At 59.1% G+C, this 27,737-nt stretch overlaps 2 protein-coding genes across 5 annotated transcripts; both read left to right on the top strand.

The window, feature by feature from the left end:
* Positions 1-188: 188 nt before the first annotated feature.
* ATP1A3 (ATPase Na+/K+ transporting subunit alpha 3) lies at positions 189-18,581 on the top strand. 4 transcript variants are annotated; one of them, XM_069458439.1, is made up of 23 exons: positions 189-330; positions 4,536-4,622; positions 4,723-4,782; positions 4,928-5,131; positions 5,997-6,110; positions 6,223-6,361; positions 6,738-6,851; positions 6,971-7,239; positions 8,657-8,855; positions 8,932-9,041; positions 9,119-9,253; positions 10,905-11,097; positions 11,295-11,470; positions 11,551-11,687; positions 12,375-12,525; positions 12,665-12,833; positions 15,211-15,365; positions 15,480-15,603; positions 16,201-16,346; positions 16,818-16,948; positions 17,370-17,471; positions 17,873-17,964; positions 18,230-18,575. In XM_069458439.1, exons 1-23 carry the CDS (start codon positions 325-327, stop codon positions 18,256-18,258), a joined length of 3,042 nt encoding a protein of 1,013 aa, XP_069314540.1. In that variant the 5' UTR covers positions 189-324; the 3' UTR covers positions 18,259-18,575. The 4 variants fall into 4 exon arrangements, with proteins under 4 accessions (XP_069314540.1, XP_069314539.1, XP_069314541.1 ...); XM_069458438.1 differs by having other exon boundaries at positions 4,497-4,622; XM_069458440.1 differs by lacking the exon at positions 189-330 and adding an exon at positions 896-969 and having other exon boundaries at positions 18,230-18,581.
* Positions 18,582-22,424: 3,843 nt separating this feature from the next.
* RABAC1 (Rab acceptor 1) lies at positions 22,425-25,005 on the top strand. Its single transcript, XM_069457195.1, has 5 exons — positions 22,425-22,597; positions 22,884-23,096; positions 23,343-23,440; positions 24,600-24,701; positions 24,771-25,005. The coding sequence occupies exons 1-5, from the start codon at positions 22,542-22,544 to the stop codon at positions 24,857-24,859; spliced, it is 558 nt and encodes a 185-aa protein (XP_069313296.1). The 5' UTR covers positions 22,425-22,541; the 3' UTR covers positions 24,860-25,005.
* The last annotated feature ends 2,732 nt before the right edge of the window (positions 25,006-27,737 follow it).

The raw sequence follows: 27,737 nt of genomic DNA, 5'->3' as shown, positions 1-27,737 counted from the left end.
GCACCCCCTCCCCGCAGAACTCCCCCTTCTCAGCCGCGCCGCCACTTTGCGGAGACCAGGGGGAGGACAGCTGCAGTACTGGGGGCGGGGCCGCGGGCCGTCCGTCAGCGCGGCGGCGCCCCTGATTGGCCGGCGCCGCCCCCCCCGCGGGCGCGGGCATATGAGGAGGCGGAGGCGCGGGCCGCCGCAGCCTCTGTGCCGCGGGACCGACAGACCGACGGACTCACGCCGCGACCGAGGCGCGGGCGCTGCAGAGGCCCCAGCCCGAGCCCGCCCTGAGGCGCCCGCCCGCTCGCCCGCCCCTCTCCCCGCCGAGCCGCCAAGATGGGGGTAGGTGCTGGGGCCGGCCGGGCACTGCATGTGTGTGACATTGTGGGTCCAATGACATTGGGTGTGCGCAGGGGGCGGGGGCTCCGGGACTCCTGCGCTCCAGGGCCGGGTCTTCTGGACCCCAGGAGCCGGCTGACCCGCCGGTCCTTGTGTTTGTGTGGCTGGTGTGAGCGTGCGCGGGGCCGCCTGGGTCGGCGGGGGTCGGTGGCGCATGTTGGCTTGGCTTTGTGCGCCGGGGTCCGCGGGGGCGTGCACCGGCCCTTAGCATCTCTGCCTGACCTTGTGCAGTTGCATGTGTGCGGTTGCATGTGTGCGTGTGTGAGCTCCTGACCCGTCAGGCCCTGGCAGCGATTGTGTGACCCCGGTGGTGTCTGAAAGTCTGCAATCGTGTCTGGGTGTGTCTGAGAGCTTGTGTTAGTGCGCCTGGGGTTAGTGAAGCCCCCCAGCTTCCCTGGCGGGGTGGGCATAGGTCCAGGCTAGGGGATGGACACCAGATGACCTCTCTTTCTCCTTCCAGGCCTGGGTGGGGGTGGCTCTGCAGTGCGTCTGGTCCTGGGGCTGTGCCGTGTGTGTGCAGCCCCTAATCTGGGGGAGCAGACATGGGGGCCTGGGAGGAGGGAGAGGAACAGCAGAGCCATGGCAGGGAGACAGACTGCACGGCTGAGGGTGTGTGTGTGCAAATGTGTGGCAAGGGGAGCGTGCATGCCTGCTGTGTCCTTGCCTCTGTGTCCGTGTGTCCTTGTCTGTCTGTGAGTCTCTCCAGCAGATGCCGCCTCCTTCCCTGGCTGACCACCTGACCCCTGCTGCAGCCCTGGATCCCTCCCTGTGTGTCTGGGGCAGGAGTGTGGGGAGGGGGTCAGGGAGGAGGTGGGTGGGTTGGGGTAGGTGGGAGGAGGAGGCAGGGTGGAGAGGGAACATGAGGGAATGGGGAGAAAGATGGCGGATAAAGGCTGATGGGCCTAGAGACTGGGTGGGGGATGGGGCCGCAGATCCAGGGACTGGGGTGGCTGAGGGGGATGGGAGGAGAATTGGGTTGGGGGAGGACTAGGAGAGAGAAGGGAGGAGGGGGTAGTCAGTGATGGCTTTAAGGTAAGTGGAACGGAGGGAGGGAAGCCGGGGACAGACGGGGGAGAGGACAGAGGCTCACTGCCCTAGAGAAGGAAAGGGAGGGGGTCTTAGGAAAAGAAGTGGGACAGGAGGAGAAGCTTCGATTAGAGATGGAGGGAGAGACAGGAACACAGAGACACATGGGAAGACAGAAAGAAATGGGCAGAGACAGAGGGAGAGATGCTCTGAAAGAGATGGACAGAAAGAGACATAGACATAGAGACAAAGAAAGAGACAGAGACAAGCAGAAAGACACGGAGAGTTAAAGAGAGAAACGGATGAGACAGACATGGAGAGACATTGAGAGAAACAAAATGGGAAACTGAGGCTGAGAAGATGAAGAGACAGGAGGACAGCCATTTCCTATCTAGGCACAACCAAAGTCAGTCCGAATGACGGCAAGAGGAGGCAGAGGGCAAAAGAGAAGGTTGGGGAGAGATGCTCAGAGACGTCGGCCACAGGTCCCCTGGGGGGGCCAAGGTGCAGAGGCTGCGTGAGCTGCTGTCGTCTCAGCGAGAGGCGGACAGCACAAAAATGGCGAGGTGCTGCAGAGGCGGGCTACAGCGAGACAGGCGTGTCCCCCACCCTCGGAGGTGCTCCCGCCCCGCAGTGCGCCCATCTGGGCCTCCTGCCTTGACTGGGAAAGCCTCAGCTGCCCACTCCAACAGATGGAAGCCCGCCCCCAAGGGAGTCTGGTCACGGCAAGGGCAAGAGGGAGCCATGGCTCGCCTGCCAGGGACCTGGCGCTCCAGCCCCTCCTCCCTCAGACCCAGGGGTCCGGCCCCAGCCCCTCCTCTCTCAGACCCGGGGGTCCAGGCCCAGCCCCTCCTCCCTCAGACCCAGGGGTCCAGCCCCAGCCCCTCCTCCCTCAGACCCAGGGGTTCAGGCCCCCAGCCCCTCCTCCCTCAGACCCAGGGGTCCAGCCCCAGCCCCTCCTCCCTCAGACCCAGGGGTCCGGGCCCAGCCCCTCCTCCCTCAGACTCAGGGGTCCGGGCCCAGCCCCTCCTCCCTCAGACCCAGGGGTCCAGGCCCCCAGCCCCTCCTCCCTCAGACTCAGGGGTCCGGGCCCCCGCCCGTCCTCCCTCAGGATCCAAGCACCCAGGCCCCCGGCCCGCTTTCACAGGGACACAAGTGTCAGCCCCCAAGCCTTCCCTAAGGTGGGCAGCTGGTTTTTCTCCCCAACTCCTGCCAGACCCCCATTGCTCCCCTCTCCTGCCTCCCTGTACATTTCTTGACCCCGTGATTTCATTGCTTCATATCTCCCCATCCATAGTCTACCCCATCTATGAAGGCTGAGACCACCCCTGGCACTGGAGTTGTGTGGAAGGGTGGCCTCCCTGTCCCCTAGCCTCTGTGCCTCCGTGTCTGAGACGCAGTGCTGCTGCAGGGCTGGCCCGGGGCCAAGCCTCCCTCCCACCCCCTGTGCCCCTCCTTGAGGCTCCCAGATCTCCAGGCTGCAGCCCCTCCCTGCGCCCCCCGGACTCAGCATCCGGGTCTGGGGGCAGACAGCAGGCAGCTCAGGCCCTCTACAAGGTCACGAGGAGATTAGCGCTGAGCTGCTGAGCCGCGGATCCCAGCTTGGCCCTGGGCCCATAGGATCTGTCAGCGGCCCTCTGCGAGCACCGGCCTCGCTCCACCCTTCCTGCCGGCCGTGGACGCCGCCCTCCTCATCTGCCCAGGCCCCCAGACTGGGACTTCAGTCACTCCCCTCACACCACGTCCAGGTCAAGCCAGGCCCGGGGCTCCTGCCTTTTGCGCTCTGCTCCCCAAATCCCACCCAGCTCCTGCCTGGCCCCCAGGGACCTAACCTCGCCCACACCACACTCAGGGCCACCCAGGGGCCACACACGGGAGATCCCAGAGACAGACAGTGAGATGGAGAAGGAGAGACAGAGATAGACAGAGGGACAGAGACAGAGATATCCAAGAGAGAGATAGTAGGAGACAGAGATAGAGAGGAGATATCAGAGAGAGGCAATAAGAGACAGAGAGAGACAGTGAGGAGGAGAGAGGGAGAGACAGAGATAGAGAGACAGAGATATCCCAGGGAGAGACAGTGAGAGAGAGAGAGAAGATACCAGAGAGAGACAGAGATAGACCTCAGAGAGGGAGAGACAGAGATAAAGATAGTGACAGAGATATCCTAGATAGAGACAGAGACAGAGGGGGGAAGATCCCAGAGACAGACAGTTAGAGACACAGAGACAAGCAGGTTGAAACAGGAGGGGAGACAGACACCCCGAGTGTCCCAGCGAAGGAGACAGCTTGAGAAATGAAGCTAGAGACACAATGACAGAGACAGAGAGAGCAAAAGGTGGAGAAAGACACAGAGGTAGAAAACACTGACCCTTGGTGACAGCCTGAGAAGCCAGCAGACACTGACTCAGGCATTCAGGACCCAGAGCCACAAACACGGGGACAGACATTTGCAAGACAGAGAAACAGAAGGAAGCAGAGATCAGAGAGAGACAAAACTGCAGAGAGACACACGCAGAGAGACCCAGGGACAGAGGAAAGAGCTGGAGAGTGACAGAGACACGACATGGGGATAAGAGGGAGAGAGAGCAAGGGACAGAAACGGCCTTGGGAAGACAGAGAGGCAGAGATGGAGAGAGATCGAAGGAAACAGAGACGAACCAGAGCAGAAAGACCTGGTGAGACAGACGGACGCGGGAAGGGATGGAGAGAGACAGAGACATCAAGGGACAGATGTAGGACAGGGAGCGGGAGAAAGAGACAGAAAGAGACACACAGAGATAAAAAGTCACATCGAGAGGGAAGGAGAGAGACCCGCAAAGATGGGCACAGAAACAGAGAGACACAGCAGAAGCCAGACAGAGACCTTCAGGGACAGAGACCCAGAGATCCATGGAGCCGAAACTGAGGCCAGTCAGAGGCAACAAGACTCACAGGGTCCGAGAGATGCCCAGAGACACTGGGCAGAGACAGGGAGGCCCTGGGAGGCGGCCGGACCCCACGGGAAGTGCAGAGCCGCAGGCCAGGAGCAGAGCCGGGGCACGGAGGGCCGGTGTCCCCCTGGAACCCCTTCTCGCCCGCAGTCTGGTCGCTCTGACAGCTATCGTGTCGCCACCTCGCAGGACAAGAAAGATGACAAGGGCTCGCCCAAGAAGAACAAGGGCAAGGAGCGCCGGGACCTGGATGACCTCAAGAAGGAGGTGGCTATGGTAAGCCCCGCCCTCGGTGCCCCAGCGCCCTCCCAGAGAGCCCGCCTGCCCCGGCTGGCCTGGGCGCTCACCCACATTGCCCTAAATTCCTGCTCCTCAGACAGAGCACAAGATGTCAGTGGAAGAGGTCTGCCGGAAGTACAACACGGACTGCGTGCAGGTGCGGCCCCTGGGGTGCGGGCTGGGGCTGGACCCCTGGGCCTGAGGGGGGAGGGGCTGCGGTCTCCCGGGTGCCGGGGATGCTAGTGAGGGTTGGCATGCCAGGGCCTCTCAGGGAGGGTCCTTTATGAGTCCTTGTCCCACAGGGTCTGACGCACAGCAAAGCCCAGGAGATCCTGGCCCGAGACGGGCCCAATGCGCTCACGCCCCCACCCACCACCCCGGAGTGGGTCAAGTTCTGCCGCCAGCTCTTCGGGGGCTTCTCCATCCTGCTGTGGATCGGGGCCATCCTCTGCTTCCTGGCCTACGGCATCCAGGCGGGCACCGAAGACGACCCCTCTGGTGACAATGTGAGTGCCCTGCACATTCAGAAACACACTCGCCCCACTTCTCCCTGTCCTTTTAGACCTTTCAAAGCCCCTCTCCTTTCTCACCCAACTTTCCCAATCACCCAGTGAGAGAATCAGATCAGGTAAGAGGAAAACTGAGGCTCAGAAAGGCCAAGTAACTTGTCCAAGGTCACACAGCAGGATGCGTGAGCTGGGGCTCTGACCCAAGACTAGGTGACCTCAGTGGCCTTCGGAACAGACGCTCTCAGGTGGCCATGGCCTGACAGATACCCAGAGAGTAAGCGTGCTCATGTAGGGACCCAGGCCCTCCTACCTGGTAATACGTCAGGGTCCGTCCACCCAGTGAGGGGACACATGTGGGACATGGTCTCAGCAGATCCCGTGCCCATAATCACACACCCACACACTGGCCACATGGAGACCCTCGCACGTGTGGGCACACACACACGCACACACACACACACAGAGTCAACCCAGACGGTCACCCTGGGACGCAGATTCAAACACAGCCGCCTCGTCACACCCACAGACAAACTGGTAGACAGACAGACACAGGGACTGACACACCGACAAACGCACCAGAGATTCGGGTGTAACGTGGTAATAGACACAGGAAAGGCAAGCACAGACAGGCAGTATTCTCAGAAATTAAAACCTAAGCAGACAGACAGACAGACACACACACACACACACACAAAGACAAACGCAGACACACAGACCCTCCCAACCATGGCGTCAGACACACAAGTACACACTCAACTTGACACAAAGCTCCCTCCCCAGATGCCACCAAACTCAGGGATGGGCTAGTAGGTCGTGGCTCTGGGTGGCCCGTGACCCCACCCTCTTGCCTGTGTCCCCCCAGCTGTACCTGGGCATCGTGCTGGCGGCCGTGGTGATCATCACTGGCTGCTTCTCCTACTACCAGGAGGCCAAGAGCTCCAAGATCATGGAGTCCTTCAAAAACATGGTGCCCCAGGTGAGGGGTGCCCAGGAAGGGGCCAGATAGGGGTGGGCAGGGGGGGAGCCAAGCCAAGTGACGCCCAGGCAGAGGGAGGCTGGGAGGTGACACTTCTCCATCCCACCTCCAGCAAGCCCTGGTGATCCGGGAAGGGGAGAAGATGCAGGTGAACGCCGAGGAGGTAGTGGTCGGGGACCTGGTGGAGATCAAGGGTGGAGACCGAGTCCCAGCTGACCTGCGTATCATCTCGGCCCACGGCTGCAAGGTGGGCCTGGGCCGGGGTCCCAGCTCTGTCCTCCCTCCGGCAGTCCGGGGGTCCGGGCCCCCAGCGCCTCCTCCCTCAGAACCAGGGGTCCGGGCCCCCAGCCTTTCCTCCCCCAGGAGTCAGGAGTCCGGGGCCCCAGCCCCCACACCTCTGAGACCCTCGGGTACCTTAGACCTTGGCAAGCAGCCCTGTGTCTGCCCCACCTTCAAGATCCCAGCCTCTGGCCTCCCAGGCACCACTCGCCTCCCTGGGCATGGTGGCTTCTAGCCACCTGTGACCTCCAGGGACACAGGCTTCAGCCCCAGTGCCCCCTGCACAGATGCCCTCTGCTCCGAGGCCCTGGGCTGAGTCCTGTCTCTGCTGTACCCACCCCCAGGTAGACAACTCCTCCCTGACCGGTGAGTCCGAGCCGCAGACCCGCTCTCCCGACTGCACACACGACAACCCCCTGGAGACCCGGAACATCACTTTCTTTTCCACAAACTGCGTGGAAGGTGAGGCAGGGCGTGGAGGGGACCCTCAGGGGGCCAGAGGAGGGCTGTGCCTCGGGGGGGGCAGGTCTCTCGGAACCTCCCTGAGCCCACCCCGCCAGCCTAATCCCTCTGGCCCGCAGGCACGGCTCGGGGTGTGGTGGTGGCCACAGGTGACCGCACTGTCATGGGCCGCATCGCCACCCTGGCGTCGGGGCTGGAGGTGGGCAAGACGCCCATCGCCATCGAGATCGAGCACTTCATCCAGCTCATCACCGGCGTGGCCGTCTTCCTGGGTGTCTCCTTCTTCATCCTGTCCCTCATTCTCGGATATACCTGGCTCGAGGCTGTCATCTTCCTCATCGGCATCATCGTGGCCAACGTCCCAGAGGGCCTCCTAGCGACTGTCACTGTAAGGCCCGGACCCTGGGTCTGAGGGAGGAGGGGCTGGGACCTGCATTGCACTGTCCTTGATCAGGACAGTTTGTGCCCTGAGGACTGAGCTTCCTACACCCTGAGTGAGTGACCTCAGAGGGCCTCATTAACTAAGCAAACAAACAAACAAACAGAAATCTTGAGGAACTCGAGACATAAAGAGCTAACAATCCTATCACTGTTTAAGTTAACTTACAAAATTAAGACACACACACTCGCTGAGCACGGTGAGCACGTTGGCTCAGGCCTGTAATCCCAGCACTTTGGGGAGGCCAAGATCGGAAGATCGCGTGAGGCTAGGAGTTCGAGACCAGCCTGGGCAACCTAGTGAGACCCCCCCATCTCTACACAAAATTTAAAAATTAGCTGGGCTGGTGGCGCACTCCTATAGTCTCAGCCACTTGGGAGGCTGAAGTGGGAGGATCGGATGGAGCTCAGGAGGTCAAGGTTACATGAGGTCATAGTGAGCGGTGATCAGGCCACTGCACTCCAGCCTTGGTGACAGAGTGAGACCATGTCTCTTAAAAAAACAAAAACAAAACCAAAAAAAGAAGTACACACTCATGGTCAAAAGTCTGACCGGCAAGTTAAAAAATAAAATAACGGTTCCCCTCCTGCTGCCCAGCCACCAGCCGGGCCCCAGAAGTGCATTCTCCGCGCTGTGCCCCGAGGACTGTGGGCATATGGATTGACGTTGTGTTCAAGACACGCGCAAGGAAGCGTCCTAGAGAGTCCCTTGTGCTCCTTGCTTCTTGGGCTTAATGTAGTGCGGTTTGCCACGTTCAAAGCCAGCCTGTGCCAAGAGGCTTTTCACTGGCGCGTAACACACACAATAGTCTGTTTCTGGGCAACTGAGCTCACCCCGGTCAGCTGCGCCCAGACTGTGTCCCCCAGGAGTCCCTCAAGACCTTGTTCAGCCCCTACTCCCTAACCCCAGGGTAACGCCTAATCTGGCTTCTAACAGCCTAGATTAACTTTGCCTGATTCAAACTCATATTCATGGAATAATTCGGTATGAACTCTCATTCCCAGCTCTTTTTTGCTAAATGTGTCTTTGAGCTTCATCCACGCAGGCAGCAGTGATGTGTTGTCATCGATGTCCATCCTTCATTCCACAATTTATCCTTCCTGCCGTCAGCGCACATCTGGGCTGCTTTCGGTTTTGGGCGATTATAAATGTTGCTGCTGTAGGAACATTCTAGTGCATGTCTTTGGGGGGCGCCTCTGACCCTGTTTCTTTGGTGTGTACCTGGGGGCGGCATTGCTGGGTGCTCCCCGCTTCTTCCCAGGCACCCCAGGATTCTCCCTGGGCCTTTGGGCTGTGGCCACTCACGGTGCCCAGCCCCCCTGCCGCCAGGCTGCTGCCTGGTGACCCGCCCGCCCTTGTCGTTCAGGTGTGTCTGACACTGACCGCCAAGCGCATGGCTCGGAAGAACTGCCTGGTGAAGAACCTGGAAGCTGTGGAGACCCTGGGCTCCACGTCCACCATCTGCTCGGACAAGACGGGGACCCTCACCCAGAACCGCATGACGGTGGCCCACATGTGGTTCGACAACCAGATCCACGAGGCCGACACCACTGAGGACCAGTCAGGTGAGCGGGGCCCAGGGTGGACACCGTGGGAGCCTGGCCCCAGGGAGCCCCCAGTGCTCACACGTGCCTCCTCCAGGGACCTCGTTCGACAAGAGCTCGCACACCTGGGTGGCCCTGTCCCACATCGCGGGACTCTGCAATCGCGCTGTCTTCAAGGGTGGTCAGGACAACATCCCCGTGCTCAAGGTGGGTCTGGCTGCCGGCCTCCCCTGCCTGTGTCCCCCCCTCTGCTGCACCTGCCCTGATGTCCCCTCTCCCTGCAGAGGGATGTGGCCGGGGACGCCTCCGAGTCCGCCCTGCTCAAGTGCATCGAGCTGTCCTCGGGCTCCGTGAAGCTGATGCGCGAACGCAACAAGAAAGTGGCCGAGATTCCCTTTAACTCCACTAACAAATACCAGGTACCCTGGGCCGGGAGAGCTGGGCTGGGCCTCAGTTTCCCCAGGACACCTGTAAAACAGTCACCTCTGCCCCCACTGCCCTCCAGCTTTGGGCAAGTTACTAATCTCCGAGCCTCAGTTTCCCCATCTGTAAAACAGGAATAATGATACCCACCCCGGGGGGAGAGCAAGAGGCAGAGGAGCAAAGATATTCCTGCGGCGTAGGGTGGGAACCAGCCAGAGATCTCGGGGGCCACGACAGCAACTTTCATTCACTCAACAAAGTTTTTTTTGAGTAGCCACCGCATGGCCTGTTTTAGGTGCCGGGATACACACAGCAGTGAGCGGAAGAGCGAGTCCCTCTTCTCTGGAGCTCATACTCTGGTTCCAGAGACAGATAAGGACAGAGGCAGGAGGAGATATACATAGTTGGCTGAACAACCATAGACGGCCAGAGCGGGCAGCAGGGAGCCAGGGAATGCGGTGGGGGCTGCTGGGCCGGGTCCCAGAGCCCGCTGGGCCCCCCAGGCCACGGAGGGGACTTGGCAGCGACTCTCAAGGGGACACAAGCACCGAGAGGGCTCCGAGCAGAGGACAGACAGGAGTTAACGCACATGTTTCTAAATAGCTTTATTAAGATATGATTCACATACCCCAGATCATCCCTTTAAAGCGTAGAACTCTGTAGTTTTAGCGTACTCACAGCTACAGGCAACCATCTACACAATTCTAGAGCATTTTTGTCACCTCAAAAAAGAAACCACACATCCCTTAGCTGTCACCCGCCCCCTCTTCCTCCCATACTCCCAGCCCTGAGCAACCACTAACCTACTTTCTGTCTCTGTGGATTCGCCTGTTCTGGACACTTCGTAAAAATGGAATCATACGACGTGTGGCCTTTGGTGCCTGGCTCTGTTCATTGAGCATAATGTCGTCAGGGCCCGTCCCTGCCATAGAGCATCAGTTTCATCCCTTTTTTTGGCCAAATAATACTCCACTGTGTGGCTCTGCACACGTTCATCCCTCACCGTGGGGGACACGTGCGTGGGCTGTTCCCACCTCTCGGCTGCTCAGAATAACGCTGCCACGAACACCCGGGGACGAGCTTTTGCACGGCCATTTGTCCGCGTTTCTCTTGGGTCCGTGCTGGGAAGTTGTGGGGTCGTACGGCGACTGCGTTTAACCTTTTGGGAAACTGCTGGACTGTTTGCCAAAGTGGCCGTCCCTTTTCTACGGACTCGCACTTTTTAAAGGCTCCTTCCGGCTGCCGTGGGGAGGAGCGGGGCTGCTGCGGGGCGGGGACCTCAGCGTGTGGGCTGCTGTGACATTGTGAGTGAGGGTGGCAGGGGCTGGACAGGTGGCGAGGAGCGGGGTCGGGGAGAAGAGGCCAGATTCTGGGTGCATTTCAGAGGTTGATGATGGGTCCGAGAGCGCAGGGCACGGCCAAGAGAGAGAGGCATGTGACCTAGGGACAGCTGAGATTTTGCACAGGACACAGAGGGACAGAAATATCTGTGAGACAGGCAGAAAGGGTAGGGGTGAGCAGAGATCTCTATGAGGGAGTCTGAGAAACAGATGGAGATATGTCTTGGGTAGAGAGACGTGGGCAGTGCCCTCCCCCAGCCAGGCACACGCGGGTGACCTCCAGGGGTCTGCATGGCTCTGTCCGCAGCTCTCCATCCACGAGACCGAGGACCCCAACGACAACCGATACCTGCTGGTGATGAAGGGCGCCCCCGAACGCATCCTGGACCGCTGCTCCACCATCCTGCTCCAGGGCAAGGAGCAGCCGCTGGACGAGGAGATGAAGGAGGCCTTCCAGAACGCGTACCTCGAGCTCGGCGGCCTGGGCGAGCGCGTGCTTGGTACGGGGTGGGGTCGTGGGGCCCCCGGAGGGCCAGGAGGGGTGCCCAGAGCCAGGCTCAGAACGGGTCCTCCCAGAATGCACTGTGAATGAATGAATGAATGAGAGGGGAAGGCATCTTTAGCAAGGGAATGTTGACTGACTGGCTGGAGATGCGCATGTAGGAGCCCTCACACCGCGCCCTGTCCCTGCCTGCAGGATTCTGCCATTACTACCTGCCCGAGGAGCAGTTCCCCAAGGGCTTTGCCTTCGACTGTGATGACGTGAACTTCACCACGGACAACCTCTGCTTCGTGGGCCTCATGTCCATGATCGACCCGCCCCGGGCGGCCGTCCCTGACGCGGTGGGCAAGTGCCGCAGTGCAGGCATCAAGGTGTGGCCTGGGGCGGCCGGGGAGGCAGGGCCAGGGCTGCAGGGGGATGATGCACGGTCCCTAATAAACAATGCCCACAGGTCATCATGGTCACCGGCGATCACCCCATCACAGCCAAGGCCATTGCCAAGGGCGTGGGCATCATCTCCGAGGGCAACGAGACTGTGGAGGACATCGCTGCCCGGCTCAACATCCCCGTCAGCCAGGTCAACCCCCGGTGAGCCACCCGCCCCGCCCGGGCCCTGTGATCCACGCACCCACCAGGGGGCTCACAGAGGGGTCCAGCTCCGTCCAGCCTCCCCGGGCACTGCCCAACCCCGTCCTTCCTGGGGCCCCTCTGTGCACTCCGGCCCTGGGTCCCCGTCCTCCTCCCTGCCCTGGGTGGACAGCCTGGGTCACAGCCACAGGGCTTAGCCAGGTATGGGTTTGCATCCCAGCTTTGCGACGCACGTGCTGTGTGGCCTTGGGCAAGTCATTTAGCATCCCTGAGCCTCAGTTTCCCTATCTCTAAAATGGGCTACTATTAATAATTCCTATTGGAAAGGATTCAGTGAAATGCTGTATTTCTGTGTCTGTCTCTCTTTTCCTGTCCGTCTTTGTCTCTCCCTTCTCTGTTTGTTGTTCTGACGTCCTCAGTGTTCCCATCCGCGTGTCTCCCTTCCCCTTTGTTCCTCTAACCCCACTGTCCCAAGGACTTCCTGAGGTCTGTCCTCCCTCCCTGCTGCTGCAGCCCCTCCCCCATCCCCACAGAGACCCTTTGCCCTCCCCCACCCCCATCCCCAGGCCCTGGGCCTCTGGCTCCAGGGTCTGTGGGTCTGGCCCGTCTGTCTCTGTCCCTCAGGATTCGCTGCTCCGCTCCTCACACACCCTGACCTCGGCCACCCCACCTCTCTGCTCTTCCCAGGGACGCCAAGGCCTGCGTGATCCACGGCACCGACCTCAAGGACTTCACCTCCGAGCAAATCGACGAGATCCTGCAGAACCACACTGAGATCGTCTTTGCCCGCACGTCCCCCCAGCAGAAGCTCATCATTGTGGAGGGCTGCCAGCGACAGGTGCGCTGGGCCGTCCCGCAGAGGAGGGGACCGGACTCTCCACTCCTGGGTCTCACTGAGCAAGCGAGGCCCCTGGGTCTGAGGGAGGAGGGACTGGGGCTTGGCCTCTGGGTGTCATCCTCACCCTCTGTCCCTCCAGGGTGCAATTGTGGCTGTGACCGGGGACGGTGTGAACGACTCCCCCGCTCTTAAGAAGGCTGACATCGGGGTGGCCATGGGCATCGCCGGCTCTGACGTCTCCAAGCAGGCCGCGGACATGATTCTGCTAGATGACAACTTTGCCTCCATCGTCACGGGTGTGGAGGAGGGTGAGTTGGCCAGGGGTGGCCCTGGAGCCTGGGGTCACTGCAGGAGGCCCGAGCAAGGTGAGGGGAACAGGCCAGAGCTGCAGCAGGACGCGTGGTGGAGACCACAGCGCCCCGAGGCCATGGCGGGGCTTGAGCCTGTCCTTTTCTGTCTTCCTCCCCCCACGGGGTCACAGCTCCCTGTGGGCAGGGCCAGGCAGACGCATTTCTAGGTCCCCGAGCTGTGGATCCTGGGGGAGGCCTCAGAGGGCCCCCTCACCCGGCTTCCCAGAGTAGACAGGGGAGGCTGAGCCGAGTCAGTGGGCCTGGCTGGGATTTCCCGGTGCCAGGGGCAGGTGTCGCGGGCAGAGGAAACCACACAGGCGAGGCTTGGGAGGGGCTGGTGCTGGGGCGGGGTGTGCCGGAGCCCTGCAGGCCTGGCAGGCACCCCTGCATGTGGCCGCAGAGGCGCTGGTTCCCATTCAATTTTATTCTGATCATCAAAGTAATGCACGATAATTACAGACCATACAGAAAAGCATTAAGGAAAAAGTTGGAATTGCCCATAACCTCACCATCCATAAATAATTGCTGTTCATGCCTTGGTTCGTTTTCTTGTAATTTCTCTCTCCCATTTGAAATGTTACTAGAGTGAAAAATAGTTCACGTCAAATGGTAAAGCTGAGCCCAAAGTGACAAATTCAATGCCCTTGGCCCTGGTCTTCTACACCCCAGAGGAAACCATGGTTATCACTTTCTTACCCATAGGACATCTCTGCGTACATAGTGTGCATGCTCCTTCCAAACCCGGCTCGGGCATCGTGCAGGGTGCTCGGCGCCGCTGTGGGCCGAGCAGAGCAGACACTCGGGGTGGGAGGAGACAGCCTTAAGCACGTCAACAAACAAAGACAATCACAAATCGTGATCTGTGCAGAGGAGAAAACAGCTGGCCGGCTGTGATAGGTACTAGCAGGAGTCCCGCCCAGAGAGGGTGGACAAGGAAGGTGTCTGCAAAGTGGGGAGAAAAAAGGTCTAACGTCCACCAGGGGAATTGGAGGTAGATCCAAGAGCAGAGCGACTGCACCCCAGTGAGCCCCTCCCTGCACCCCAGTGGCAGCAGGGATCGGCTCCTGGTGCCCCCTGGTTCTTCCCCACACCCTGCCCCCCCGCATGGGACATGCCGCACATTTAAATGGGCAAGGCAGAAGGTGGGGCTGGCGGGGTTCATCTCTAGTTTACTCTGTACACACTGTACTGGCCCAGTTTTGTTTTTTTTTTTTTTTTTTTTTGAGACAGAGTCTCACTTTGTTGCCCAGGCTAGAATGAGTGCCGTGGCGTCAGCCTAGCTCACAGCAACCTCAAACTCCTGAGCTCAAGGGATCCTGCTGTCTCAGCCTCCCGAGTAGTTGGGACTACAGGCATGCACCACCATGCCCAGCTAATTTTTTCTATATATATATTTAGCTGTCCATATAATTTCTTTCTATTTTTAGTAGAGATGGGGTCTCGCTCTTGCTCAGGCTGGTCTCGAACTCCTGAGCTCAAACGATCCGCCCACCTCGGCCTCCCAGAGTGCTAGGATTACAGGCGTGAGCCACCACGCCCGGCCACTGGCCCAGTTTTTATTGAGATAGAACATTATAACATACACGCAGTGAGTCGGGCAGCTTGATGAATTTCTAAAGGTGTGCACCCCCACGCAAGCGCCAGACCCCAGTCAAGCTAGAGAATGTTCCCAGCCCCCATTCGGGTTTTGTCTGGTCCCCTCCCAGCCTGTCTCCCCCTCCCAGAAGTAACCGATACCCTGGCTTCTGCGCCAGAGATTAGTGTGGACCCTCATCTAGGCGGAAGTGCGTGGTATGAACACACTTGTATCTGGCTCAACACGGCTTCTGCGATTCTGTGTCCGTAGCCTGTCCCTTTTCCTTGCCGAGTAGTATTCCACCGTGTGCAGGTACCTCAGTTTACTCGTCCCTCACCTGCTGCGGACGTTGGCCTTGGCTCTGGGTTTTGGCTATTATAACATGGATCATGCCATGGTGAACATTCCTGTACTTGCTTCTCGGTGGACTTAAGCACTCATCTCTCTTAGCGATAAGCCTAGAGGTGGGATTGCTGCGTCGACGGGGCAAGGGGATGTTTAATAGAAACTCCCCAAACATCCCTGGTGGTCTAGTGGCCAGGATAAAAAAAGAAAAAAAAAAAAAGGAACTCCCAAACCGTCTTGCAAAGTGGTTACATTTCTAGAATGTTTGAACAGAGGCCACGCAGTCAGATGTTTATGTATGAGGTGGGCGTAGGTGTGAGCGGGATTAGAAAGGACGTGTGCCTGGGCAGGGGAGGGGCGGGGGGACGGGCTCCCTGGCTGGGCACCCGAGCTCTGAGCCTGCCCCCGCTGCAGGCCGCCTGATCTTCGACAACCTGAAGAAGTCCATCGCCTACACCCTGACCAGCAACATCCCCGAGATCACGCCCTTCCTGCTGTTCATCATGGCCAACATCCCGCTGCCCCTGGGCACCATCACCATCCTCTGCATCGACCTGGGCACCGACATGGTGAGCCCGGCAGCCACCCGGGGCCCTGGGAGGGCGGGGTCCCCCCCTCCCCTCCCCCTCCCCCCTCCCCTCTTCTCCCCTCCCCTCCCAGCTCACCTGGCCTCTCCCGCCCAGGTCCCTGCCATCTCCCTGGCATACGAGGCTGCCGAGAGCGACATCATGAAGAGACAGCCCAGGAACCCGCGCACGGACAAGCTGGTCAATGAGAGGCTCATCAGCATGGCCTACGGGCAGATTGGTGAGGGGCTGGGGCCGCCTTGCTTTCGTCTGAGTGCCTGGGCCCAGGGCAGCGCCTGGCCCACAGTAGGACCCTGGTGCTGACCGAGGGGGACAGGACCAGGCTGTGAGCTCCCTGTGGGGTGTGGGGCCTGCGCCCCATCCCTCTCCACCTCTCCCCTCCTGCCGCTGCAGCAATGTGCGCGGAGCCCAGGGGTGCACAGCAGCTGTGCTTGGGACTGTCCCAGCACGCAGGGGCTTCCCGGCAGTGGTCAGAGGCCTGGGAGGTCACTCCTGCCCTGGAGGCCCTGTCAGACTCAAGCCTGGGGCCCTGCAGGATGTCATGGTGCTCAGGTGGCCTGGGTCACATGGGAGAGGGGCTCTAGGTTACCCATCTGGGAAGGCCCCTCCCTGAGGCCCCAACCTCGGTGGCACATTCAGGGGCTCAGCGCCAGCGAGGACCCTCAGGCTGCCTCTGGGATCCAGACGACAGGGCTGGGGCAGGAGGGCTGAGGTGGCCCCTCCTCTCTGTGGGGGTCTCAAGGGGCCCCCGAGTGTGCGGGGCTGGCTGCCGGCTCCCACCTGAGCCTCTCCTCGGCTCCCTTCCCTCCTCCCCCAGGAATGATCCAGGCTCTCGGTGGCTTTTTCTCCTACTTTGTGATCCTGGCAGAAAATGGCTTCTTGCCCAGCAACCTCGTGGGCATCCGGCTGAACTGGGACGACCGCACCGTCAACGACCTGGAGGACAGTTACGGGCAGCAGTGGGTGAGTGGGGGCGGGCTCCACAGCGTCGTGGGGGGCCTCCGAGTCAGTGTCCCTGCCCACCACAGGGGCCTGGGTGAGCTGTCCCAGCCATCGTGGCCACCTCCTCAGATGGCACCTCTGCCCCGGGGGCAGCAGCAAGACCCTCGCCGGGCACACGGGGCCTCCTGGTGCTGTTGGTGCTCTCTGCCCCGCCAGGCCTCCTTCCCCGCCTCTGTCTGTCCCTTTGAAGCCCAGCAGCCATCTGTCCTCCTGGGGGCGCCCACAGGGTCCTCGTCCTCCTCCCTGGCCCTGTCAATCTTTCTCCTTCCTTGTACTCTTCCCTCGGGCTTTGAGCCTGAAGAAGGGAGACACCCCTGGGGCCCTGGGGACCCCGTGGAAGTGGGGGGGCGGACAAAGAGCATCGGTGGCGGGATGGCGGGCGGGGCTGCGACGCTGCGGGGCTGACCGACGCCTGTGCCCGCCTCCCCGCAGACGTACGAGCAGAGGAAGGTGGTGGAGTTCACGTGCCACACGGCCTTCTTCGTGAGCATAGTGGTCGTGCAGTGGGCCGATCTGATCATCTGCAAGACCCGGAGGAACTCGGTCTTCCAGCAGGGCATGAAGTGAGGGCCGGCGGCCGCCTGTCCCGTCCGCGTGTCTGTCTGTGTCCCTCCCCGAGCTCCTGCTGTGGTTTTTGCCTCTGCACTGACTTTCTCTCCCAGGGTCACATGTCGCCTGGGTTCCCTCTCAGTCTGTCTCAGAGGAGGAGTCCCCTGGGTCCCTCCCCAGACCTGCTTTCTCTTTTCATTCCATTGTCTCTCTGTGTCCCTCCCTGTCCCTCCGTCTTTCTGTCTTTATCTTTCTGCTTCGCCATTGCTCTCCCTGCCTCTGCCCTGTCCCGCATCTTGGTGTTCCTGTCGCTCTGTGTGTACAATGCTGTCTCTGTCTCTGTGAGTCTCCGCGTGTGTCTCTGGGTGTCTGCGTCTCTGTCCCTGCGGGGCGGGGGGCTCTCTGGGCCCAGCCCTGCCTCTCCCGTGCCTGCAGGAACAAGATCTTGATCTTCGGGCTGTTTGAAGAGACGGCCCTGGCTGCCTTCCTGTCCTACTGCCCCGGCATGGACGTGGCCCTCCGCATGTACCCTCTCAAGTGAGTGTCCTCCCACTCGGCGCCCGCCCCGGGGTCTTGCAGCCAGTTCCAGCTAAAATGTAAACTTTGAAAACTCATTTTAAACTAAACGAAAAAAAGAGTCTTCCCTGTGGGGCATCCTCACAGGCTGGGCGGCCCTGCAACCCTGGTCCCAGCCTGGACCCAGCCCACCTCTCCCGGGGTCTCTTGGAGCCCCTGCTCTGTGTCAGCCATTGCAGTCCCTGTTCTGATGCCCCCGAGCCTCCCACACGGGTGCTCCTCACGCTGGGTTGCTCTGCAGGCCCAGGCCCCAGCCAGGGCCCAGGGCACCCCCCACCTGTGGGCGCGGAGGATGCTGGGGACGGAGCCCAGCGTCCCCCTCAGGGCCCCACGCTCACGCCCTCCCCTCTCCTCCCCTGCAGGCCCAGCTGGTGGTTCTGTGCCTTCCCCTACAGTTTCCTCATCTTCGTCTACGACGAAATCCGCAAACTCATCCTGCGCAGGAACCCCGGGGGTGAGGGGGCTCGGCGGGCAGAAGGGACAGGGCAGAGGGGGCAGAGGGGACAGGGTGCCCAGGCAGGCGGGCAGCGGGGAGGCACGTGGACAGCCCGCCCTTCTGGCTGTCCCTCCTTGCCCTTCCCAGCTCTCTCTCTCCCTGCCTCTCCTGCCTCCTCTCCGCCTTCCCGTGGCTGTTTCCTTCCCTGGCTCCGCTCTGGCACCTGCTGCTCTCTGGGCTGTCCCCCCATCTCTCACTCGGCCTCTTTCCTTTGTCTCTCCAGGTTGGGTGGAGAAAGAAACCTACTACTGACCTCAACCCCACCACATTGCCGGCTCTGCCCCATCCCCAAGCCCGGGACAGTCCCCTCCGGTGCCCCCCTTTTGTATTCTGGGGAAAGGGGCCCTCTCTCCCCATGCTGCACCTCGGCCCCCACCCCCTCCCCTCCCCTGTCCCTCCCCCTCCCCTCTGGCTGGCTTCTCCCCCTGCCCCCCCTTTTCTGTCTGTCTCTCTCCCTCTCCCCTCACCCCTCCCCTCCAGCCGCCTCCCTGGGTTCTTTTTTACTCCCCCCCCCCACCCCCGACTGATGCCGTCTCTGGTTCTGGACAATTATCAAATATATCAGCGGGACAGAAGCTGTATGTGTGTTGTGCTTGCTGTCTAGATGAGGGCTGTGGGTGGCACGGTGTCCCCTCTGCTGTCACTCACTGCTGCCCTGGCCATGCACAGCCCCGGGAACAGCCTGGCCTGAGCTTGGGAGGCATGGAATCTGAATCATCGAATCTCGGAGTTCTAGACTCCACGAAGGTAGAGCAGCCTGCATCCACCAGGTGATGGGATTATGGAGTCAGAACAGCGAGGGGGAGGAAGAGAATCAGATGGCAGACCGGGGACCCTGTCCTGTTGGGGTAGGACCCGCGGAGGTGATGACGGTGATCCTCTGAGTGCTCACTACGCGCTCTGCCCCCTTCTAAGCACTCGGTGTCTATTAGTCCATTTAACCCTCACAAGGTATGGATTAAATGTGCACAGAGAGGGGAAGTGACTTGCTTAAAGTCACACAGCTAGGAAACAAAACTGGGATTTGAACCAAGGCTGTCTGAGCTCTAGGTCACTGTGCCAGTCTCTCTCTCTTTTTATTGAGATAAACTTTCACACAGTGAAGGTAGAAATCTTAAGGGTACAGTGCAAAGATTTTTAAAATTACACCCATGTAGCCACCACTCAGATCAAGGTATAGGACATTTCCCTCCACCCAGAAAATTTCCTCGAGCCTCCTTCCAGTTGCCCCATCCTCAGGGACAGCCACCAATCTGATTCTGTCACCACACATTAGTGGCACCTGTTCTGGCTATAAATCAAACCGTGCAGCACATTGTCTCTGTGTCTGGCTCCTTGTCCTCCGCATTGCGTCTGAGCATCATCCACGCTGTCACAGATATGGGTAGCCCGTTCCTTTTCACTGCTGTGTAGTATTTGATTGTGTGACTGTCACACAATTCGTTTATTCGTTCTCCTGTTGAGGGACGTTTGGGTTGTTTCCAGTTTGGGGGCCATTACAATTGGTGCTGCTAGACATAGGAGCATTCCAGGCATGTCTTTTAATGACACGTACACACACTCTGCTGGGTACATTCGTGCCTAGGAGCAGAATTGCTGGGTCATGGGATTGACTACATTTAGCTTTCACAGAAACTGCCAGACCCTTTCCAAAGCTCTGTGTGCTTTTGCATGCAACAGCGTGTGAACGTTCCAGTTGCTCCACATCCTTGGCACCCCTAGGTATGGTCAGTCCTTTAGCCAGTCTGGTTGGGCAGCTCAACCACGTCCCCGAAGGCAGCCTCTCTAAGGCAGCCCGAGATGCACATCAGAGCAGGGGCTGGGGCCGGGGCTGGGCCTGTCCGCCCCTCAGTGTGGCTGTCCGGGAGGCCGGGGCGCTGATAGTGCACGTGAGTGTGGTGAGCGTGTGAGTGTGAGCACACGCTGACACGCAAGACAATGGTGAAGGAGAAGCGCCCGAATTTGAGGGGGAAGCAGCCAGGGGGCAGGGGCCGTGTGCACTAGGCAGCCCTCACTTTCCCAGGGCAGAGCCTGGTCCTGGTCGGGGCTGCATGAGCCCGGGCCTCTCCGAGGCTTTATTCACCTGGTGCAGGGAAAGAAACACTCCATAGACAGATGGGCAGACCGCGGCCAAGACTTTGAGCCAGGTTTCTGGTTATCCGCGCTAAGGTCTTCCTGCCCTCCCAGCTCCACTTCCTCGGGGAACCCAAAAGGCAGGAACGAGGCCTCAGGCTGGAGGGACCTCAGGGCCCACCTCCCACAATCTTCTGAGGTGCCCCCTCATCTCCCACCCCCACCCCGATTTGGGGCCCACCTGCCATAGGCCCCCTCTCTCGGGGCCCCATCTCCCACCATCCCTCCCATTCTCTGCTGTAGGGACCCCTCTTCCACAGTGCCCATGTCCAGGCCCCATCTCCTGAAATTCCCTTATTCAAAGTTCTCCCATCTTCCTGCTGAGAGGGCCCCTCCCCACAATATCCTTGCCTTGGACCCCACTGTCCCCCTCCTTTGAAGCCCCATCTCTCGCCATGGCCCACAGTGTTCAATATCTCCAGGCCTTTTTCCGTGTCCGGCCTCTGCTCAGAACAAGGACTGGTGTGTAGTGGAATGAAATCGCTTACATTCAGTTCCCACAAGGAAACCCACCAACTCTCATGACAAAAGTCAAACCCAGGTTTTCCAAGGCTGGCCGTGGGAGAGGCAGCTGGGCCTCCGCCTCCAGCTGTTCCCAAGCTGCATCTCCCTCGAGGGGGATCTTGCCCTGGCCACCTCCTCCGTCACTCTGAACGCAGGTGCTGCTCCCTCCTTAGCACTCTGGGCTAACTGCGCATTCACAGTCCTCCTGTGATTTCCTGAAGCAAAGCGGGACCCAAGTTGGAAAACCTGAAAACCACCAAAAGCCTAGGAGCAACAAAGAGGAAATTAACAGTAACCAGCCAATCTGATTTTCAAAGTCTGGCTCTTTCATCTTCAACTTGGGACCCTCCCACAGGGATCTCCCTGCCTATTTTCCCCCCAGCCCCTCTGGCAGGGTCCAATTTCCCCCAGCTCCTGGGAGCACCTTCCAGCAGGCCTCAAAGCAAGAACCCTACATGGGTGTAGATTTTGGAAGACAGGAGCTGGGGCTACAAGAATCACCTGGGTATTCCATGTGGATATTCTCCCTGCAGCCCCACCCAGCATTGGAAAATTAGAATCTTAGTCCATGGAAGAGAGACCAGGCTTCCCAATACTTCCACACACATTTCCTGAGGCCCTGTTCTTTAGAACTCCAGCCCTGTTTTCCTACAGTTTGCTCAAGGGCAGGGGCAGGCCACTGAGGAATTTGTTCAAAGACAGAGAGAACCATAGGTGTAGGAACCAGGGAAAAGAAGGGGACGTGCCTCAGACACCAGTCACTCCTTGTAACATCCAAGGGGCCAGCAGCCTATAACGTGTTACTGTTAACTTCGAGGACGCTGAACTCTAGAAATTATAATCATAATATTCCTCATAATGTAGTGGCAATAACAATGACCACCATTTACTGAGCAGTTATAAAATGTCAGCACTCCTTCAAGCACTTTACATGGATCATCTAACTGAATCATCATGACCCCGAGTCTGGTCCCATTAGGATCCCCACAGTCCACATGAAGACACTGACGTTCAGGGAGGTGACTAGGTCAAAGCCTCAGAGCCTGGATTTTCTCATGAGTCTGAATCCAGAACTTCAGCTCTTTTAGGTATAATAACTTCCTCTTAAAAATTCTCAACCCTGTCCTTTCTCAGCTTCCCTCCCTGTCCAAAGGTGTGTGTGTGAGGGGGTGTCCCCAGTCCTAACTCATTCATCCCTGGGAGTCCCAGGGTGGGGAGGGGGGCTTTGCTCCCAACCCCAGATACCCCCTCCAGCAACCATGGCCCCCGCGTAGCCTCTGCCTCCCAGGAAGGAATCAGTTCCCACAAAGTCTCTACAATCTCTCTACTCAAAATGGGGTACGTGGGCGGCAGCAGCAGCATCACCTGGGAACTTAGAAATGCAAATGTGGGCTCCAACCCAGACTTGCTGAATCAGAATATCTGGGGCTGGGGCCCAGAAATCAGTGTTTATCAAGCCCTCCAGGTGTTTTCTATGCCCTCTAGAGTCAGAAGGACAGCTCTGCACGGGCCCCATTGTGCCCTCCACGGGAGAGTACACAACGCCCGCTTCTGCCATTACAGCCCATAACGGCCGCACTACAGACGGCCCACCTGCCCAAAATCCACGCGTCCGCGGCTGAAACTACAACTCCCACAATGCCCAGAGACGTACATCGTCGCTTCTTGGGACTACATCTCCCAAGGTGTCTTGCGAGCCAGACCACCATCATGGCGCCTACCCTCCCAGGCACAGTCGGGACTACAATTCCCACAATGCTCGGTGGCAGAACTACCGCCCCAGCAGCTCCCGGGCGGCGCCACGTCCGCTCCACTGGGTGAGGCCGGGGTCCCGCAGGGCCGGCGGGTCTGCAGGGCCGGGGGCTCGTCACCGCAGTTCTACCCCTCACAACGCAGACATGGCGGCCCAGAAAGACCAGCAGAAGGATGCCGAGGCTGAAGGGCTGAGTGCCACGTGAGCGAACCGGCTCTAACCCCCCGGGCCCGAGGCTCGGGAGTCCCGGCCCCCTCGTCTCTCCGGTCCCAGGAGTCCCGGCCCCAAACACAGGAATCTAGGCCCCCGGTCTCCTCTTCTGGGACCCTGGAGTCAGGGCCCCCATCCCCCTCCTCCCCTGGGATCCAGGAGTCTTGGGCCCCCTCCCCGGACCCCAGAGTCCGGCTCCCCTCAGCACTCTTCTTGCGCGGGGGTCTAGGCCTCCATCCCGGTCTGCCGCTGACCTGGTCGCGCCCCCACCCCCCAGGACCCTGCTGCCGAAGCTGATTCCATCCGGCGCAGGCCGTGAGTGGCTGGAGCGGCGCCGCGCGACCATCCGGCCCTGGGGCACCTTCGTGGACCAGCAGCGCTTCTCGCGGCCCCGCAACCTGGGTGAGCTGTGCCAGCGCCTCGTACGCAATGTGGAGTACTACCAGAGCAACTATGTGTTCGTGTTCCTGGGCCTCATCCTGTACTGCGTGTGAGTGCCTCCCCCGGCCCCGCCCCGCCCCCAGGGGTGATTTCTGCCAGCCCTTGCCACCTAAGGGCCAGGTCCCTACTTCTGCATCAGCCTGGCCAGGATGCAGCGTGACCAAATATCACCTGGCCCTGCCCTTCCTGGCCTCCAGGATATAACTTGCCCCCACCCCACCCCGTGTAGAAGGCCTGGGCCCCCTGGCTGGCCCAGCCCCAGCTGCCTGACCACTGCCTCCCTGCACTTCTCCAGGGTGACGTCCCCCATGTTGCTGGTGGCTCTGGCCGTCTTCTTTGGCGCCTGTTACATTCTCTATCTTCGCACGTTGCAGTCCAGGCTTGTGCTTTTTGGTGAGAAATCTCCTGCCCGGATGGATCCCTGACCCCTCAAATCCTGGTCTTTTGGATGCAAACCTCAGGCCCCACACTCAAGTCCTTCTGAACCCGATTCTGCCCAAGCCTAGATGGACACTAGATTCCCCAAACCGGATCCCTTAAAATCTCAGAAACCCCTGATGCTCCCATCCAGTCCCAGCCCCCCAAATTGCTATTCCCCAAACCCACAATGAGATACCCCCGAACCCACCCTCCATCTGACTGCTGTGCCTTAAATCGGCTCCTCTCCTAACCACTGTCCCCTCCCGCTCGCTGCTCCAGAACCTCTCTGCGGAAAGCATCCTCTGCCTGTACCCACATTGGACACCAGGTGGCGACCTTCCACTGGTCTACATCTGGCCCCGTCCCTTTTCCTGCTTCCTGGGATGGGACCAGAAAGGTCTGGGGACTTCTTAGAGAGGGAGGCTGAGGACGGTGGCTCATGCGTTTCCAGACTGGTAGCAAACACCACTGGGAAGTCGGATGCCAGGGGAAATATCCCCAAGGGGAAAGTCAAGGTTTGGAGTGGGGTCAGGGAGTTGGGAGTCAGACATTCAGGTAGACCCTCAGGCACGTTCTTCAGGGTCCTGCAAGGTGTGTCCGCACAAAGTTGGGCTGGAGCCGAGGGGTGTGGAGAGAGCGCCTAAGCACAGCCACTGCTTGGCTTCAGCTGACTGCTGTCACCTCAGCAGCAGATCCGAGCTTCCAGCCTTCTGTGAGAAGCCGGAAGTCTGTATTTTTATGTGAAATCATTCAGTTTGTCAGCCTCCAATCAAATTCTTGTGAAACATCTCACAGAACACATCCACAGGTCAGACTTGGCCCTTGGGCCACCAGTGTGAGACTCCTGGTCCACGAGAGTGCTGCCGCAGGAGAACCCTCGTCTGGGGCAGTGGGAGCCTGGGAGCTTCTGGGGCAGAGGGCAGACGGCGGGGGCTGAGGAGGGTGAGGAAGGTGTGCTGTGTTCTGGGCGGCACCAGGGACATCAGGACTTGGAGGGCCATGGTAGGAGGAGTTTGGATTAGATTGTGAGGCTCCTGGAGCTTGTGACACAGATTGTTGGGGGGCTTCAGAGGTTACTTTGGGATAGGGCATGGAGCGTTGGGACAGCTGCCCCAATGCCATCTGTCCCCAGGCCGAGAGGTGAGCCCGGCCCATCAGTACGCTCTGGCTGGAGGCATCTCCTTCCCCTTCTTCTGGCTGGCTGGTGCAGGCTCGGCTGTCTTCTGGGTGCTGGGTGAGTACAGGGTCTGGTGGGGGGTTGGGGGTGAGGGTGCATGGCCCTGAACTGGCCGTTTTCCTGCAGGAGCCACCCTGGTGGTCATCGGCTCCCACGCTGCCTTCCACCAGATGGAGCCCGTGGACGGGGAGGAGCTGCAGATGGAGCCCGTGTGAGGCGTCCCCAAGGACCTGTCAGCCCCCTGGGCCAGCTGCCCCATCCCCTGTCCTGCATGGCTCCGCTGCTCGGGCCCAAGGTGCCTGTCCCATCACAAGCCCAGGGAGGGATTCCACCTTTGAAAATAAACACAGTTGTCATTCAGCATGTCTTCCCTAGTGTCTTCTGTGGGTCTCGGGGTGGAGCTGGGACTACTGCAGAGACCAAGATGGGTCCGGCGCGTGGGAAAGACCATCAGCGAGGTAGAGAAGCGAACATCACAGGGTGTCAAGTGGAGACAAGTGCTAAGGAGGAGAAAAGAGTTCAGAAGGGACAGTGTGTTGGGGGTCCCTGAGATCACCCCCAGGTTTGATGATTCTCTAGGACTCAGGACTCAGGACACAGTCGTACTCACAGCTGTGAGTTATGATGACGAAAGGATGCAAACAAAGCAAAGTCAGCAAAAGGAAAGGCCACATGGGGTGAACTCAGGAGGAACCACCCGAAGCCTCCCGGAGTCCCCACCCAGCAGAGTCCCGCAGGATGTGCCTGATTCCTCTAGCAATGGATTGTGACGTGTAAAAGGTCAAGCAGGGAAGCTCCTCGGTCCCAGTGCCCAGGGTTTTATTGGGGTGGCTGTGTAGGCACCTCTGTCTAGCACAGGCCAAAATGCCAGACTCCCAGAGGAAAGCAGGTGCTCGGCATACAGGATATTGTCGGCACAATAGTGTAGACACAGTGAGCTGCTCTTATCAGGGAATGATAAGACCTCCTCCCAAATCCAAATCCCCAGCCGCCAGCCAAGGGCCAGCTGTGTACACAGGCCTGTCTAAGGACAGCAGTCTGGGGCCTGCTGTGTTAACTCTTTCCTGCCCAGAGAAATTTCTGGAATGAACTGCAGGTGAAAGAGGCTGGCCAGAGAAGTCTTCCCTGAGGTGACATTGAGCAAAGGCCTAAACTGAGAGAGGGAGCAGCCTCAGATCCTTCGGAGGAGAATGTTCTGGGCAGAGGAAGCTGCTGTGCAGAGGCCCAGAGACGGCAGCAGGCCAGGCGGCTTGAGGGCAGCGAGGAGGCCCATGTGGCCAGAGCAGATGAACGAGGGGAAGGCGTGGGGTACGAGGAGGCCCTGTGGGCCACGGTGAGGGCTTTGAAAGAGCCTCTATATCGTTAGTGAAGATGGCCGTATGGAAACACTGACAACAGAGAAAGAAACTTGGTAGGGAAAGCACCAGGCAGATAAAGACGACAAAGGGAGGTGGCTGAAGGGCCCGAGGAGCTACTTTAGCTGGGGCTGGTCTAGGCGGGGAGCTCTCTGAGCAGGTGCCATTTCTGTGAGCCTTGCAGAAGAGCCACGGGTGGAGTCCCCTAAACAGAGGGACAGCAAGTGACAAGGCCTCGAGATGTGCCCCCCCCATGTCTCCAACCTCGTGTCTTATCACCAAGATTCAAGTGTTTTTCCAGAGCCCACTGAGCACCCAGTGTTCTGGAATCCTGCAGTCAGGTGTGGCCGCCATCAGCCACGTGTGGCTCCTGAGCACTGGAAACATGGGTGGTCCTAGCTGAGATGTGCTGTGAGTGTGAAATCCACACCAGACTTTGAACACTTAGTATGAAAAGAGGGTAAAAATATCTCAATAATTTTTTATTGCTATATTGAGCCAGGCGTGCTACCACACACCTGTAGTCCCAGCTGCCTGGGAGGCTGGGGTGGGAGGGTCACTTGAGGCCAGGAGTTCAGGGCTGCAGTGAGCTGTGACTGCACCTGTGAACAGCCACTGTGCTCCAGCCTGGGCAACACAGCAAGACCCTGTCTCTAAAAACAATTTTTTTTTTTATATTTCATATTGATTATGTCTGTTGGAAGGATAATTTGGGGACATACTGGGTTAAATTATTATTAATTTCACTTTTTTCTTAATTTTAAAAATGTGATTAAGTAGCAAATAGAAAGTTACATCTCTGGCCTGTATTCTGCTTCTGTCTGACACACTAGCTTAGATACTGGGCACACAGCAGCATCCTCTCCGAGCTCACATTCAGGGTGTACACGATAAACAACCAACAGACAGGAAACTCTGAGAAGGCTGAGTACTCTGAAGCCAATCAAACAGGACTGGGAGAGACTGGGGAGTGGGGGGGTGGGTAGGGCCTTGCTGGGGACTGAGGGGCAGCTTGCCCTTTGGAGGTCTGGGGGAAGAATGCTCCAGCCAGACGGAGCAGGGAGTGCAAAGGCCCTGAGGTCAGATCTGTAGACCATGGTAAGGTCTTTGGATGGTACCTTAAAATGTGAAATTATGCAAAGGTTTTTTTTTTTTAGACAGTCTCACTCTGTCACCCTGGCTAGAGTGCCGTGGCATCAGCCTAGCTCACAGCAACCTCAAACTCCTAGGCTGAAGTGATCCTCCTGACTCAGCCTCCCAAGTAGCTGGGACTATAGGCATGTGCCACCATGCCCAGATAATTTTTTCTATATATTTTTAGTTGTCTAGCTAATTTCTTTCTATTTTTTTTCTTTTAGTAAAGAGGGGGTCTTGCTCTTGCTCAGGCTGGTCTCGAACTCCTGAGCTCAAATGATCTGCCCGCCTAGCCTCCCAGAGTGCTAGGATTACAGGCGTGAGCCACCGCGCCCGGCCCCATGCAAAGGTTTTGAGCAGGGGAGTGAGAGGGTCGGGTTGAATGTTAGAAAATATCCCGTGGGGTCACGTGAGGGATGAGCTGGAGGGAGTGAGACCAGGGAGGATGATCCAAGCTGAGGAAGATGAAACAGGGACATGGGGCGGAGAGGAGGGACAGGGAAGACAGATGCAGAAGGAGGGTGGACAGAGTTTGGTGGCTGACCTGTGTGGGAGGTGAGTGGGAGGGAGCAGGATGATCTCCAGGCTTCTGGCAAGATGGGAG

Source organism: Eulemur rufifrons, chromosome 24 (genome assembly GCF_041146395.1).
Source record: "Eulemur rufifrons isolate Redbay chromosome 24, OSU_ERuf_1, whole genome shotgun sequence".
Classification (NCBI taxonomy): domain Eukaryota; kingdom Metazoa; phylum Chordata; class Mammalia; order Primates; family Lemuridae; genus Eulemur; species Eulemur rufifrons.
Note: the sequence above shows the minus strand (reverse complement) of the source record. Positions and strands in the feature narration are given on the sequence as shown.

What these genes read in the sequence shown, in the direction of transcription:
- ATP1A3 (XM_069458438.1), top strand. An exon ending in TTCCACAAACTGCGTGGAAG is followed by an intron (nt 6,852 to 6,970) that starts GTGAGGCAGGGC and finishes TCTGGCCCGCAG; the next exon opens with GCACGGCTCGGGGTGTGGTG. An exon ending in ACTCCACTAACAAATACCAG is followed by an intron (nt 9,254 to 10,904) that starts GTACCCTGGGCC and finishes CTCTGTCCGCAG; the next exon opens with CTCTCCATCCACGAGACCGA.
- RABAC1 (XM_069457195.1), top strand. Translation starts at nt 22,542, where the DNA reads ATGGCGGCCCAGAAAGACCAGCAGAAGGATGCCGAGGCTGAAGGGCTG. An exon ending in GGCCTCATCCTGTACTGCGT is followed by an intron (nt 23,097 to 23,342) that starts GTGAGTGCCTCC and finishes GCACTTCTCCAG; the next exon opens with GGTGACGTCCCCCATGTTGC. An exon ending in GGCTGTCTTCTGGGTGCTGG is followed by an intron (nt 24,702 to 24,770) that starts GTGAGTACAGGG and finishes GTTTTCCTGCAG; the next exon opens with GAGCCACCCTGGTGGTCATC.